We start from the raw sequence: 17,298 nt of genomic DNA, 5'->3' as shown, positions 1-17,298 counted from the left end.
TTCTGAACTTTGTCTTTATAGGGAACTTCTTTACCTTAGTTTTCCTTCTACAGTTCAACCTATCCAGTCCCTTTGCTTATTGGGTGATTCTCAATTTTATATTTCTGTAAATCTTTCTCAGAAGAATGCTAGATGCTGAGGGCATTCCTCTGGTTCTTTAACATGTAGAGGGTACCAGTGTCATATGTCCATCTGTTGGTCTTCATTCATAATACACAATTAATTCATCTTACCCCAGATATCCATGTCCTTGTTGGTGTCTTTGACTTCACTTCTCACATTCATGTTCTTGGTAATATACTGAGGCTTGCTTATACTTTGTGCATATTTTCATTAACTTTTGGAATACTTGAAATTTTGTTTCTTCTGAGATATTTCTGTTCTTTTTTCTTTAAAATATTTGTTTCCAGATGAATTTAAGTACTTATTGGATGACCCTTTAAAAAAGATTAATTACCCTACTTTCTCTGGCATTCCTGCTATGTGTCTGAGGTTTCAAAGAATGATGATTTTAAAGAAAATTACTTTCCTTAGAAATATTAGGAATGTGTGAAGAGAACACAGTTTTCAGCCTAGGAATCCAGTTAAAAACTTTTAAGAGCTGAGAGCTTATTGATTGATGTAGGGATTTATCATGAGTTATGTAGTTTAAAGTTATATGCTATTTATATATATAAAGAAAACTTACTTAAAATAAGGAGAAAATGCTAAACCAATTTGTATTTCAGACTTTGTATTGTTGGCTAAGCATTGTTAATATTTCAACAGATCTTCAGAGGAGCATATCAGTCATGCTTACCATTTACTCATGACTCAGTTGAATCAAGAACATGCTGAGATACGTTTCTCAGCTTTTCAGATTGTGGATGAGCTCTTTACCAGGTCACATCAATTTCGGACACTAATTATTTCCAACTTCCAAGAATTCCTCGAACTCACAGTGGAAACAGACTATGAACAGCCTCTCCCTCCCCCAAAAGAAGTAGCCCAGAAATTGAAGAAAGCTGCCCTCAAATCTATTACAGAATGGAATGAGAAATATGGAGACGCCTACAAGAAGCTTTCTCTTGGATATCATTTCCTAAAATATAACAAAAAGGTATTTTGCATCATTTTTATCATCATAGCATTTCACATCTCTGTAACATTGTATGATTTACAAGATGCTTTGCCTCACAACTCCGAGCTAGAGTTCCTTCATCTTTTTCCTTTATAAACAAAAAAAAACTTGATATTGTGACAGAATTTTCAATAATGGTTTCATTATATGCAAGTATTCATTGCCCTTTCCCATGCCTGAGAAAATAATTTCTCTATTCTATGGGATTACTATTTATTTTCATCGTATATTTTTTGACATCTATATTTGACATCTACATATATTATATATTTTTACAAATGTGCACAAAAACCAAAGACTTTTCTTCTGAAGAGTGGTCAGTTCTTGAATTCTGGAGGGTTTCCTTTAGTGCTGAGGTGCAAGTATCCCAGTTCTGAACCGATTTTTTCATTGGAAAGGCAGAGGAATATAGTAGAGTGAGTTTCTTCTTAGCGGTCATGTATGCTTTATTAACTTTTTTGTAAGCCTATTTTATAGACCATGTATAGACCATTACAATTTCAGTAGGATAAAAATATGACCTACTTACTTTATCATTTATAGCTTATAATTATTAGACTATAAATCTAAAATAATTTTCAATAAAATTTTAGAGATAACATCTATCAATTGTATATTCTGTTGCTGTATTGTTTCCTGCCATGGAAATAGGCAGAACATAGGGGCAGTTCATGACTTCCCTTAAATTTCCTCAGTTATAAAAAAGGAACAATGTTTTGGTCTTTTCTTCACTGAGATGTTGTCAGAAATAATAAAGTATAGCAGCTAGAAGAACCTTTAGAATATGCTTATGTGAGGTAGAGAAGAAAGATGTGCTTGCTTTCTTCTCCCCTGCAGGTTTGCTTTTATACTCTGTGGAAGCCACCCAGCAGCCCTGGGGCAGGTCTCATAAGATGGCAGGGCTTGCTTGCAAATATAGCTATTGTACATTTGTTTTATACATAATGGGGCTGCCTGTGACTAAAGTGGAAAAAATATAGTCATAACTTTTCCACATGATTGTAGAATTCTTTAATTTTGGATAGAGACTTTTGTTACTTGGTTTACTATGAAGGATTCAAAAAAGGTATTTTCTGGTTCAAGCCAATATAGTCTTGCATCATATTTGAACCCCATCTAACAGATGTTAGACAATGACTTGGGGAGGTAGCTGGAAAGTTGAAGAGGGAAAAGGGAAGGTAGGTTAGTTGCTAGAAGAAAAGCCCCAAGATCCAAATATAGTTAGCTTGGGGCTTTCTTCAAGCCCCTTGATCTTTGATTCCTCCCCAATATCATGCGTCCCTTTTGTTATTTTCAAGGCTACTTGGGTTATTAGTTTTAACATTATTTCACCTGTATAAAACAGAGGGGTTTGGGATAGAATATACAGTATGATTTCTTCTGTCTGAAAACTATAGGGATGGTCCTTAAGTCTGTGGATAGCAAATTATACCTGAGCTTTTACTTGGTGTGTCTAATAGAATAAGATGAGTGTCTTGGTGTTTCCTATTTATCATTTTCTCTCTTCAAGGTGGTTACTTTAGAAAATAATTGGTCATTTAACTCTTACTTCCCTGGCATTCTCTCTCTAGACAGGCATAAAAATAGTAATGAGGATAGGGAAAGATGAATAAAGTGGATTTCTTTTGCCCTTAATTTCCTAGACAGCTATTTTTTTTTATCTGAAGGACACAATAGAATGGGAAGTTACTTCAATTTAACAAATATTCAAGAGTCTGCTATGTATAAGGCATGGAACTTGATCTGGGGATGCCAACATGAAAAGTGACATCATATCTGCCCTCCTACAGCTTATAGTCTAATAGAGGGGTTATGGTATGTCTTCAAATTTTATGCAAAGTAGAGATATACAAGGCAGAAAGAAATTTGAAGAAAAATGAATGGAAGGAGAGAAGGTGGCACCTAACATTAAAGGGAGAAATAGATTTAAGTGATAGGGACCAAAATCCATTCAGAGCTTGTGAAAAGAGGCAAAAAAGTGCAACCTCCTCCATTAAGGAGTTTGACAGGAATTCTAGGACAGTTAAACATTTGAAACTGGAAGAGTTTGTTTTTACTAATAGGAGAATATATACATTATGATCCATGCAACAGTATTCAGAAGTTAATGAGCAAATCAGTGATTTGCTAATAGCAACTATCATCACATTGGCTCTAACAAGATTCAATATCTAGCTTGAGATCAGTCTCAGAATAGAGATGGAAGTGACATAGAAACTTACAAAAACTTTGGAGAAATGAGAGTCCATTTTTGCCATCAAGCCATATAGCATTTGTAGCTATTTATACTTTAATGTTTCAAATACTTACATTGTATCAATGTTAATATTCCCTCTCAATTATGGCCCTTTGTGTCTTAGTGTAGATAGTTTAATGATTTCCTGTGACCCTTAAAATCTATGCCTTTGTGACCAGTCATCTAGTGATGAGCCTTTCTACACTTAGCAAAGCTAGCCATTGCAGGAGAATCTATGTGTTTCCAGGATCACTGGGGAGCTATACTTCTCTAATCCCAAATCTCTTTCTTATGTTGATGAGACATCAGAGGAAGGCTTTAGAGGATTTTTTTCAGGTGGAAAATATAATTTATAATCAAGAAATAAGAAACTAAGCACTCATAAAATCTTCATGAGGACAATATATTCTTTTCTTTCTTTATTTTTAGGTTATACATGTGCAGACAGGCAAAACATATTTCTATGTTAGTCATGTTGTGAAAGAAAACACACACCAAAAAACAAAACAAACAAAAAACAAATAAACCCAAAACAAAGAAAAATAAAGTTAAAAAAAATATCCTTCGATCCGCATTCAGATTCCATCAATTCTTCCTCTGGAGGTAGATAGCATTTTTCATCCTAAGTCCTTTTGGAATTGTCTTAGATCATTGTATTGCTGAGAATAGCTAAGTCATTCACAGTTGATCATCATATAGTATTGCTGTTACTGTGTACATTATTATTCTGATTCTGCTCTCTTCACTTTGCATCATTTCATGTCTTTCCAGATTTTTCTGAAAGCATCCTGCTCTTCATTTCTTATAGCACAATAGTTTTCCATTGCAGTCATATACCACAACTTGTTTAGCCATTCTTCAGCTGATGGGCATCCCCTCAACATCAAATTCTTCATTATTTAGTGGATATTCCTACTGTTACTTGTTGGCATGCTAACATGTGGCATGATTTCATTATCTATAAATCATGGCATTTATTCTCATTATGTGGCTTATAGAGAAGATAGCTGTTCAGCATACTTTTTTGGAACCTCCCAAAATTCCAGGTAGGAAAATGATGTTTATGAAATTGTTTCTTTTCTCGAAAAAGCATTGAATTTGAAGCCCAGGACATAAACTTTTGCCCTAAATCTGAACTTTTGTGATTCTGTGTCTTAGAAATATGTAAAAAGGAGAGATTAGACTAGGTGATCTCTGGGTTCTTTTGCAAGTCTAAATCCCAGGAAATGGTAGCTTCATATGAATTCTCACTCCTTGTGTTAGGCCAGACATGGTCAGGGATAACAAGAAATAAGATAATTTTTATGAAAAGAGGATAGGGTACTTAAATAAATGAATTTTTTTTAAATGGCTCTTATGGCATCAGGGGGCCATGTGTATCTTATAAATATTTTGTGATGAATCTAAGGCTACATTCCAATGAGCATTTCTTTTCCATTTGTCTTTTGAATAAGAACATTTAAAAAATCTCCATTTAATTTTCTTTTTTGTTGTTGTTGAACTCCAAACTTCAGATCAGTCTCTCTAAAGCCCACAGTGAATCACTTAAACAAATGATGGCATAGTCCACTGTCTAGATGATAAATGAAACAGTTTTTAATTTGACATTTGTAAGAGGTTGAAATAAAATGATAAAAGATGGGCCATAGTGTTTTTCATTTTTACTCCAAACACACCTTGAGTGAGTCATAAGAGACCACATATGTAGCTTAAATGACTGCATATATTAAGAAGTATGATTTTTGAAAGTGAGGCCTTGTACTTTTCCATTTGATTTTCTTCCAATAAAGCATCAAGTATTTTATCACCTGATGATTTAAGAGAAGTGACATATTTTCAACTCTGTAATATCTTTCACCAGGAGAATTGCATATTTCATTATGTACTTTACAAGATCAAATTATTCAAGTTTTACTATGCTTCTGGGTAGTAGGGAAATATTGTTAACCCATTTTACAGGTGAATAGAGATGAGTAATCTGAAGTGAAAACATTATAAAAGGGAGTTGTTCAAAAATATGCAATAACATTTTGTACCTGTGCTCTCAGAATTATCCAAACCCTGGAACCTTCATGACTGGGTCAGCACTTAACCTGTGGCTGGATTCTTCCCTGTATTACCAGAGAAGTTATTCATTTCCAAGTATTATGAATGAGAAAATGTTGTTTGATTTACTAAGAGAACTTGGAAGGTAGGCCAAAATGGAGAAGGTGGAGGCATTTGACTTGCTTCCAGACAAACTGAGTTGAATCAATGTTACTTTCTCCTAACATGTGCTACCTTGAGTTTTGTAGACTACTTCTTGTTAGGGAATATTTTTGATTTAATTGACCAAGTATTTCTTAATGAGTATCTATCATAGGCAAAGCTTTGGAGAGACAAAGATGGAAAATTAAACATTTCCTGCTCTTAAGCAGCAATGCAATCTTGTTGACACATATATATGAGGACTGGGCTTAATAATAACTGACATTTACATAGTGCTTTAGGATTTATGAAGTATATTACAAAAAAAACAATAGCTCGGTTACCATTACAGTTGCCCTGTGAGATAGAATGTGATAAAGGAGAGGGCCAGAGAAAATAATCTTGGGAAAATTTCAGGAGAGAACAATCACTTTCAGTTTTTCTTGAAGAAGTGGAGACTAATTAGGTCCAGTCAGATGAAATAATTTGTCCCTTGGGCCTTGAACAGAGACAAGACTTGGACCCAGATCTCCTGACTTTAGTTTCTACTGCAGCAAGCTGCTTCTCCTAATCTTGGAATCTTAGAATTGGAAGGAACCCAGAAAGCAATCTTGTATAACCCGAAGTTAAAAGTCTTTACAAGACTGCTGTAAAGTGGTTATCATCTTTCTCTTGAATACCTTGAGTACCATTTATTAAGTGGTAATTATGTGTAAAGCACTGGACTAAGCTCTAGACTAAAAATAGAATCTCAAGGTTGCCCTGATCTCAGGGAGCTCACATTCTACTCAGGGGAGCTATTTGGGGAGAAGAGGTTTAGGATGCAGGAGAGTTGGGAAGGCCCACCAGTCTTTATGGTATAGCAGATAGTCAACTCTTTGGGATCCATGAGAAGACATGGGGAGCCCCTAATCATTCATATTATGTGAAGATAATTCTGAAACAAAACAATCAGAAAACTGATATTTCCATAAAAGTCTTTTCCTTAGTTTTAAAGATTCTTTAATCTATTTTAAATCATTCGGGGGCATGTATTATTACCACGAGGGTGATAGAAAGTTGAATTGTATGAGTAGGAAGGTAGTGGCTGCTGCCAATAATCCCAGTGTGGGATCAAATGGTCCTCAACTTCTGCCCACCATCCAAAAGCATCAGGAGCCTGTCTTTCTGGCCTGATGTCTCTGCAACCGGTCTTGACACCATGATTGTGTTGGAAGAGGACAGGTAAGAGAGCCAGGTAGAGCCTCAGTGAGGCTAAGCTGAAGCTTAGGTAAGAGACTTTTCCCTAAAATGAGGTGACTTCTCTGCATGTTTCCCTTAATTTTGTGTGTCCATAGGGGAAATCTTATGTTCTAGGCCTTGGTGTTTGAGGTCTCAGCTGCAGACCCCAGTGACCTAAGCACAAACTCCAGTCTTCAGAGTTCAGATCTAGTGCTCATCTCACTATAATATGCTTGCCTCCTTTAACAAGGGCATCTTTGATTCTTCTTCAGGGGATCAGAGTCTCTCACCTGAGCCATTCCTACCTACATTCTTCAGCCCTGTCCATCTTCTTAGACAGGTAGCTGTCTAATTATTGTCAAGGATACGATCCCTATCCCAGTGCTGTTAGCTTTCTCATGGTTGATGCTTGAAGCCTTTTAATTTCTTCTGCATACTTTGTTATCAATAGTAAAACTCTGGAATTATTATATATTTCTAATAGATTTATAACATATTGATCTTAAATTTGAAGCTACAAGTGTTCCAGATAGTATGGAAGAGGGGAAAGAATCCTGAGTTTAATGGTTGTCTCTGCTACTTTTTAATCCTGACACTCCTGGCAAGTCTGAGCTTACTGTTCCCATCTGTGTAATGGGTTGGGTAGGACTTTCATTGGGCTTATCTCCCAGGGCTTTTGTGAAGATCAGAAGGTAATGCGTGTGAAAGTACTGCTAGACAGCTAATGTAAAGGGCTGTATCTAAATGAGCATTCTTGTTTTTGATATCCAAGGTTTTCAGTAGATAACCTGTTTTTTTTTTTGATATGTGAAGCTCTTTGATATTTCCTATGGCCAGGCCTAATACTTATTTTCAATTTCTCAGGTGGATTTTCAAGATGTTAGTGCCAGGACTTTGGCTGAAAGAAAAAGGGACGAGGAGAAGCAAAAACGGTTAGACAGCATCTATAAAGAAAGGGCCAAAAGAATGGAAAAAGAAATGCAAGGCAAGTTGCCGCAAGCCATGTTCATTAAAAGAAAAATGTTTTGTTTTTTTTAAGTCTCTTTATAAAGTGCTCCTGTTGTTCCTCTTGTAGCATGGAAGGAAGGCTCTCCTTGACCGTGGGATCCCAGACTCTTCTCTGATTATCCCTTCAATCCTTTGCCTGTCTTAAGCTCTGCTTCTTTTGGGGGGGTCCTTAAGTAAAAAGCTGGATGTCTGTTAGCTGGGTGAGGTGGTGATAAGTCTAAGTGAAGTTACTGATGCCATTAGAATGAGCAGCCGAGAGTGTGATGTTCCCCAGTGCCCTTTGTGTCTCTTTTGTGAAGCTTGGGGCTTTGCTCTGAGAGCTCCAGCCCGGTTCCTGATCTAAGAAGCACCAATTTCGACCAAAGGCAGAAAGAATGTCAGACCCGGTCTGGATTAGGTGAGACAGAATGTGGCTCTGGGGGGTTCTGAGAGGGAGAGATTGCTCCTGAAAGAAGCAGCTGATATTTCGATCCATGGAGGGCAGGGCCTGGAGGCTGTGTGACCTTGGGCAAGCCCTGTCATCCTATTTGCCTCTGTTTCCTCAACTGAGAAGGCAGATGGGGTAATAACAGGCCCTTCTTCCCAGGGTTGTTGTAAAGATCAAATGAAATAATATTTGTAAAGAGCTGAGCTGAGTGCCTGGCACATAGTAGGTACTAGCTTAATGCTTCTGATTCCTCTCTGCCCATCACATCTGCATGATTTTTCAGAACAAATTTTTGAAAGATGTATATGTACAGTCTTTAGTGATACTAATGATAATAAATGCATTATTGTGCATATATTTACTATTCCGTAATGAAGTCTGAAAGAAAGCCAGATTGTATGCTGATGGTTCAGCAAATTTTAAAGCAAAGCAAGACATTTGAATGCCTTAGCTCCGCCATCTAGTGGCCTTGCTCAAACTTGGCCAGATTAGAAAATCCTTGTCCTTCCTTTGCTCCTAAGGGAGCATAATAAATTGTCCTAGAATAGGAGTTCTTGACCTTTTTGTTTTTTCTATCATGGACACCCCTGGGCCAGCTAGTCAAATCTATGGACTCCTTTTCAGAAGATTTTTAAAAAATTCATAATTGAAGGAGGTGCTAAATTTCAGTTAGAGATTAATAAAAATAAAGATGTAATTTTCCCCCCATTCAAGTTCTTGGACTCCTTGACCTTCTGGGGTGGGGGTTCTAGTTGATTCCTTGGTTGTGGTGTTTGGATCCCCGAAGATCAAAATTTCTGAGCTAGCTATTCCATCTACTCGTATTTGCCAAAGAATTTTGTCTGTGTTAGTATGATTTGGTCTGCTTTATTGTTTTCTGTAGTGCCTAGAATTAGGGTTAGGGACATAGTCCTTTGTTGTTCCTTTGTCCTGATCAGGCTATGTGTGGACTCTTATGTTTGGCTCTGGGTCACATGTTTTGGGAAAGGCATTGGAAAAGTGGAGCAGGTCTAGAGGAGGCTGAGAGGATAGGGAAGGGCCTTGAGAGCATGGGGTAAAAGGAATTGTTGGAAAAATTGAGGGGGAAGGAATTGGAGAAAAGAGAACTTGGGTGTAGAAAGACATGTTAACTTTTTCTAGGTATTTGAATAAGGACTAGACTTGTTCTGCTTCATTTCAAAAAATAGAGTAGCAGATATAGGCTTAGTATCATGAGCTTTCTAACAAACTACCCAAGAGCAAAGCGATCTGCCTTAGAAGACTGGATTTCTTGTCATCAGAGGCCTCCAGATGAAGGCTGAGTGTTACTCATTTGGGGATTTGGAGAGGGGTTACCTACTCAGATAGAGTTTGGACTTAGATGTCCTTTAAAGACTTTTATAATTCTGAGATTCTGTAAGACCTCCTTTTTCACACTGCCCCCTTCTTTTTGATTTGGGTTCAGAATTAAGACTTTGAGATACAATATTATTTGAGCTGACCATGACTTTGGTTGGTGAGTTTCCTAAATGAAGCTATTTGCTCCATGCTCTTTGAGATTCTCACTTAGATGCCCTTGCATTTTGGTTGTCTGAATATTACCTGGAAAACCCCTTTGGGATCTTGTGGCTCAGACACCCCACTTTGAGAAACACTGGGATCATTTAGCCAGTTAGAAACCAGGGCACTAGATAAGCGTTCTAATGACCCCAAAACATTAGAGAGCTTCCCTCCCTTCCAGAGATCAATTTCTTTCTTTGAAGTAACTGACCAATTACAGAAAGGAAAGTGGCAGAAAGGAGAACTAAGGAAGCAGATGAGAGTGTTGAATAATTCATAGGACCTTTATTCTTTTCTCAGGTAAGTAAAAAGCCGACTTGGGATCGGGAATTCAGTGTCCCTTAATAATTCTAAGCTGACAGCGAACTTTACCAAAGCTATTTCTGCTGTAACATCTCACTTGATATTCATAGATCGACCAATGGCCTGCCAGAACAACATACGTTTTAGGAACTGCAGCATCATTACCCAGTGTCATCTCTGAGAATAACCTTGCAGATCCATCTGTTGTTCTTTATGGTTTATTAAGCAATTAAAAAGCCATCATTGATAAACACACCGAGGGTTTGAGTAGAATACACTTTGGGAGAGATTGTTTTTAGAGGGTGTGTGTGTGTGTGTGTGTGTGTGTGTATGTGTATGTGTGTGTGTGTGTGTGTGTGTGTAGAGGTAGAGACAGAGTGAAGAGAATATGTGAATATGATTGTGAACATAGAACACTTTTATAGCCCATCACAGCCCATCTTATTTGGTGCTGAAAAGTAAACCTCTCCTCTGGCAGATATAGGAGCTTTATTTGACAGATATAGGAGAGTTTGCCTTCTCCCTCCTAAGGGAGGTGGCTGAGGCTGTGTGTATGGATTTGCTTTTGAGATTTGGGCATTTACTAATCTATCTAACAGCACTAAAATACCTCCCCTGTCTTTTGGCAGAAATGTCTGAAGAAATTGAAATGTGCCTGACAGAGATGGAGAATTGCTTCAGACTATTAATGCCCTTTGATTTCACCATGAGAGATGTGGAGGTAGGAGCGGTACCAGCTGAGGCTTCTAGGGCAGACAGAGATGTCTCGTCAATGGCCTTGAATGGGGCAGCCACACGTGGCCCAGTAACTGGCTTGAGGCCTGATGACCAGGAGCAGCCTTGTTGCAGCAAAGACTTACTTCCCCCATCTCTCTGCCTGAAAGAGGCCGGAAGCAGAGATTGGCCAATGAGGTCAAGGCCTCCAGAACCAAAGGAGATGGAGCACAGGGAATGTGTGGAAGATGATTCCGATTCTGATGATGATGACGATGACGATGACTACAATGACGATGATGACGATGATGACGACGATGACGACGATGACGATGATGATGGCGATGGTTATGGAGAAGACTTTATAAGAAGCCATGGTCTTGGCTCACATAAGTACTCCCTAAACTTGGAAATCCCCACAGGTAAAAATAACCCTTGTCTATAGCTTGTAGTGTGCTTTCCTCACAACAGTCTTGCAAAGTAGGTCATACCAGTATTTACTATTCATTTTTAATTTATTCCATAATACTTGCCATCCCAACCAAACTGGACTATCATTAGCTTTTCCATAGATTTGGCACAATATCTGTATATTTGTACAAGCTGTGCTCCATCCTGAAATGCCCCTCCTCAGCTCAGTCTTATAATTCTTATATACCTGCAAAGTGAGACTCAGGTAACACCTTGGCTCTGAATCCTCCTTCAATCCCATCCTTTCTCCAACTTATTACATTCCCCACTTCCTCAGATTACCTTGTGTTTCCTTGTCTGTGTCCATGTTTTATCATCTTCATGTCAATTAAGCTGCCAAAAGGCTGCACCTCTTCATTTTACCTTTGTCTCCTCAGGCCCAACCTTGCTCATGGTTGGCACTTGATAAATGTTAACTGGTAATTTTCTTGAAATGAGACTCAGGGAAGTTATATTGTTTGTCTCTGATCCTTTGGATAGTTAAGTGTTGGAGAGAAATTTTGAAACAGGGTTTCCCATTTTCAAGTTTAGTTTTGAAAATTTTTAAATTAAATTTTAAAAAATTTGTCTGGAATAGCCTGATATTTATTGAAAATGGATGCTCTCATCTCACAGTGGCTTAGCCCAGGCTTCTCCTTGAATTCTTCTCCTTTGGTTTCCTATTATCTCCTTTACATTTTTTGCCAACCATGAATCAAAGTCAGGCTTCAGGGCCTTCACTATTGAAGACTTCTCTTTAATATTTATGTCATGAGTAAGATTTGTAGGATGCAATTAAGTTTTCCTTTAAACTTTTTATTTGTTCTCTGGACCGCTTGTCAGCCACACCAGTTGTTCTCTTGTCATGCACTCACCATACTACAGAAGGTGTTAAAGACTCATCCTGCCTAATATTTCATCATGCTCGCTGGAGTCATGGTGACACACCAGCACCACTCCAAACAGAGCCACCGTACATGGATGCAGAAGAGGCCCTTGCCCATGTGTGTAGGATGAAGGGCAATGATAGACACAGATAAAGAGAAAATAGTTCCATCTGTCCCTACCCCCCAACCATCTTTATGAGATCACACAGGGTGAGAGAAGGGCTTAGAAGCTGTATATCTAGGTTCACCACAGGGCCTTTTAATGACCCAAATCACTTTGAATAAATCACTCCATCAGTTCAATTCTTTCAATCTACCAAATTGGGATAATTTCTAATCCCATACCTGCCCCACAAAAAGATTGCAAGGTTATTGAGAAAATATTTACAAAGTCTTTCCTGGAACAACAAGACCAATGGGAGAGTTCAAAGTAGATCTGCTCTGATATGCCCCAAAGAGAGAAGAACAGAGATTACTTTGTATCACATTATAGACATCTGTGCATGGAAGGAAGAAAGCTGCTTTGCCTGCAGATCTCCTCCTGTTCAGTGGCACAGTGTTCAGAAGTCTACCATTAAAACTTTCTTTGGTTGATAATAGCCATCTTGTGCAGCTAGTCATGCAGTATCCCATGAACAAGAAGACAGTCTTTGGAAGGTGCTCCCATGGTATCTGCTTCAATCCTTCTCATGACACTGGAAAGCTGGATCTGATATTACTCTGCATTGCTTCAGAGAAGTCTTCCCATGATTCTTTGAATTCCTGATGTTTCCTGGGATCCTAGATCTGGAACTAAAAGGGACCTCAGAGTCCTTCAAGCCCAACCCTGTTATTTTACAAATGGAGAAATTGAGGCTCAGGGAAGTTAAGTGACCTGACCAAGGTCAAGAAGGTGAGATTTGAACTGAGATCTTTTCAGTCACTTTGGGCAGTGTCCAGTTTTTTTAAGTCTCTCATTTTCAGAGGAGAGAACTGAAGAGGGAACACCCAGGAAAGGAAGTGACTCCTCCAGGGTCACACAGCTAGTAAATAGCAGAGCTAAAATACTGATTATCAGTTATCAGAGAGTTGGAATACTCTAAAATTTACTTTGCCCTAAAATTATACTGAACACAATTTAGTCTTTCTTTCTTTGACCAGTATCTTGTAGTGTCCAGCAATCATAATTGTGACCGTCAAATCAGTAAGTAGAGTTTAACCACAAAAGTTTCCATTTCTGGAGCTTCTTTGTTGATATTCTCAGTAAACTGGTTAGTCTTGACCAACGTTATTTGTTTCTGTAAATTAAACCACAATAGTCATGAAGAAAACAATTATGCAGATGAATGGTGTATGGAGAGGACTTTTCAAAGATAAATACAGCTTTTTGCTTTGTGCAGAGAATTAGCTGAAAATATCTAGAATTTTTACTTTGGGGCCTGACCTTTGTGCTTGTACATCCTGTGCTCTGACTTACATAGAGAAATGCCAGGAAGGTTCCAGCTTGGAAGTTTCCCCAACACTAACACTTGCTTTACAAAGTTACTGTCAAGTGAATGCATCCACCTTAGTTCTGAACTCCCTAGAGCCTCTCAGGTGAGCCAGTCTTGCTTTTAGTAAAACTCTGACTCCCAGAACTGCATCACTTTAAATCATTGTGCAGTCAGCTGTTCTTCCTTTCAAGATTTATAAGAGCCAGCTGTGTGCTCTTGCTTACTGTTCTAGATATGTGTGGGTTTTGTTTTTGGCAGATTTGCAAGTCCACGAGAATGAAGATAACAGGGCTGTGGTCAACAGTGTCATGGACGGACTTAAACTCATCAACAATAAGTTCCTACCCTCTGTTCTGTCGTGGATTCAGGTAGGGATTATGCTTAGTGCAGTGCCTGGCACATAGTAAGGCTCTTAATAAATGTTTGTTAACTGATTATAAGGTATAGGTAGCAGCACATCTTGTCGCAGTACTCTTCCTCCTTGTATTTTAAATTACTTTGAACCTTAATGAAACTTGGTTCTAAAATATTAGACCTCTTATCAAACAGCAATATGGATTGTCAGTTGCTACATAGCCATAGCCTTTGGACAAGTCTGAACATTGGCAGTAACAAAGGTTTTGTGAGATTTAGATGAAGCTATAAGATTACTAAATGGAAAACATAATGAAACTTGAAAGATGAGATAGAAATATAGAATGAGTGTTATGGAAGTCTGGAATAATGGCCTTGGGGTTGAAAGATCAGCATTTGAATTCAGCTCACTTACTAATTGACTATGGGCAAGTCATTAAACCTTTCAGAAACTCAGTTTCCATTGTCTATAAAAGGGGGGTAATAAAATGGTTCTGCTTACTTTATAGGGACATTAAAGAAAGGGTTTTATAAATCTTAATGCACTCCCTAGATGTACATATTATTCCTTCTTACTCTTGAACACCTACTGAAACGGCTTCTAGAAAGAGACTGATGGAAGCTTACACAGTCCTAAAGTTGCCATCTATAACTTTTTCTATCAACACTTTTCTTTGTGGTGAACCAGATGAAAGAATCAAGGAAAAATAGACCATAAGAAAGAAGCTACAGAAAGAAGCAAGAGAATTTTGAAAAGACTCTATCCTGGTGCTGATTTAAAACTACAGTAATTGTCATTCATTTCTTGACTTGCAGCTGTTTACTCGAGCAGGGATTCATGACGAACGTCTGAAACGTGCCATTGATCTTAAGAAGAAATTAGAGATTGCTGTTGGAAAATATAAGGAAATGAACATTGAATCTGAAGGAAGAAAAAGGAAAATGGTGAGTATTAGAGTTCTTAGTAGGTAAAATGGGAAGCATTTTTAGATCTGGGGAAGATATCTACTTTATTAATTCAAGGTAACAATTATTTTAGAATTAAATAGCCTGGAAGAGGTTTAGAAAATTCTTCTGCTTTCTCCTCATATGTTTTACCAGGACTTCACTTTTTTTTTTAACTTGGTAAATTTTATTAAATTTTTAATAGTATTTTATTTTTCCAAAAACATGCAAAGATAAATTTCTTTCTTTCTTTCTTTCTTTTTTTTTTGCTTTTCATATTATTTTTTATTATTATAGTTTTTTATTTATAAGATATATGCATGGGTAATTTTTCAGCATTGACCCTTGCAAAACCTTCTGTTCCAACTTTTCCTCTCCTTCCCCACATCCCCTCCCCTAGATGGCAGGTAGACCAATACATGTTAAATATGTTAAAGTATATGTTAAATACAATATATGTATACATATACATACAGTTTTTTTGCTGCACAAGAAAAATCAGACTTAGAAATAAGGTAAAATTAACCTGAGAAGGAAATCAAAAATGCAAGTGGACAAAAAGAGGGAGTAGAAATGCTATGTTGTGGTTCATACTCATTTCCCAGAGTTCTTTCGCTGGGTATAGCTAGGTTCTCTTCATTATTGAACAATTGGAACTGATTTGGTTCATATCATTGTTAAAGAGAGCCACGTCCATCAGAATTGATCATCATATAGTATTGTTGTTGAAGTATATAATGATCTCTTGGTTCTGCTCATTTCACTCAGCATCAATTCATGTAAGTCTCTCCAGGTCTTTTTGAAATATCCTGCTGGTCATTTATTACAGAACAATAATATTCCATAACATTCATATATCATAACTTATTCAGCCATTCTCCAAGTGATGGGCATCCACTCAGTTTTTTATTAGGACTTTACTTCTTTTCACGCTTTTTGGATAACACATTTAGACTGAAAAATATATAATGTTTTGTTGAATTGAGGCACTTTTCTTTCAGTTTTCCTCGTTAGGTGATGCTTTTAGTGTGATGACACTATGTGTAACCCATTTGGCTAGCCCAAGGGGAAGAGGCACTTGTTGCTTAAGTGGTGATCCCAGACCTCCTGGAAATCTGGTCAGATGAAAGGCTACATTTAGAGAAGACTGTAAAGTTGGAGGCACTGAGGGGTAGCTGAGAGATCTCTGCTTCCAGTTCTCCCTAGCTATTCCTTTCCTTTTGTCTCCCTGCTTTCCTTACTGAGGAGAATGAACAAGTTGACTTAGATGGCCCCTAAGGCTCTTTCTGTCTTTGGCACCCTTCGATTCTAGGACACTCAGATTGCTTTGCTGAGTTGTCTATCATACTATCCTTATCATGGGATATAGGTTGAGAACTAGAAAATGATTTAATAAGCATGGGGCCCAACCCCTTCATTTGAGAGATGAAGAAACAGAAGGGAATCTCCCAAGGTCACATAGGCTTGTACTCCACATCTTCTTTCTCTTGTTTCCATCAAGGAGTAGAATCAACCAATATCAGAACTTCCAAGATCTTTTGTGCTTTAATGGGAAGAACAGGTGAACAGGGGTTTCATTTAGGTCAGTTTTGGGAATGTTTATGAAACATCTATTATGTTCATTGTACCAAGTGTGTATTTGTTGTTTATACTGCTATGCTGCTCAATCTATTTATATAATATCATGTATGTTAGTTATGGTTATCTTTATATATGTAATAGGCCGGCATCATGTTTTATGTAAACTTGATAACCCCTGGGGCACCAGGAATATTTATTGAATTGAAGGAAAAGAAACTTCTACAAGCCCTGTACCCCCAAGGTGATAGGCATTAGAGTGTTGGGGGCTTTAATTTAGCCTCAAGTCTAGGGTAAGCAGTTTTTAGGCATCTTTCAAAACTGGGCTGTTTTTATAAATGATTGGCCACAGTTTTTATTCTAACTTACGTAAATTGCCTTTGGAGGGTAAGGAAAATAGATGATATATTTTTAAAATTTCTTTTAAATCAGAAACTTAGTAATCATCAACAAATACCACTATTCAACATATAAAAAAATTAAATGAAGGATTATGTAAGAAACTGCAAACTTCAGTTATATACAGTATTTTTTAAAAAATGTATATTACAAAGTAGTGACAATATTGTGCTTTTCCTTTTCTGAACTTTTTTGTTTGCTTATGTACATTTTAAAATGTTTTATTGGTTTTTAAAAAAATGCCTAATTCTGACGTATTTTTGGTACTTTATTTTAAATGATTGTTCCTGGATTTCCTCCACTAAATTCCTTCTCCATTGACTTCTTGTGGCATAGAAAGAGCCCTAGGCTTTTGAGAACAGTGCTTAGGGAGTACAAACTCTGGTACTTCCTGCCAAGCTGGTATAGCTTTGACAGGTCCAATGATCCCTTGGCCAATAGTCCTTCCAGCTTGCTGA

At 37.5% G+C, this 17,298-nt stretch overlaps 1 protein-coding gene across 1 annotated transcript in view; it reads left to right on the top strand.

Moving 5' to 3' along the window:
* UVSSA (UV stimulated scaffold protein A) overlaps positions 1 to 17,298 on the top strand; it is a 97,809-nt gene that overhangs the window by 7,788 nt on the left and 72,723 nt on the right. Inside the window, 5 exon segments of the mRNA XM_051964119.1 lie at positions 769 to 1,099; positions 7,629 to 7,749; positions 10,671 to 11,177; positions 13,823 to 13,932; positions 14,735 to 14,863. Of these exon segments, the coding sequence (XP_051820079.1) occupies positions 769 to 1,099; positions 7,629 to 7,749; positions 10,671 to 11,177; positions 13,823 to 13,932; positions 14,735 to 14,863 (1,198 nt within the window).

Source organism: Antechinus flavipes, chromosome 6, assembly GCF_016432865.1.
Source record: "Antechinus flavipes isolate AdamAnt ecotype Samford, QLD, Australia chromosome 6, AdamAnt_v2, whole genome shotgun sequence".
NCBI lineage: Eukaryota > Metazoa > Chordata > Mammalia > Dasyuromorphia > Dasyuridae > Antechinus > Antechinus flavipes.
This window is presented reverse-complemented; position numbering and strand designations above follow the sequence as displayed.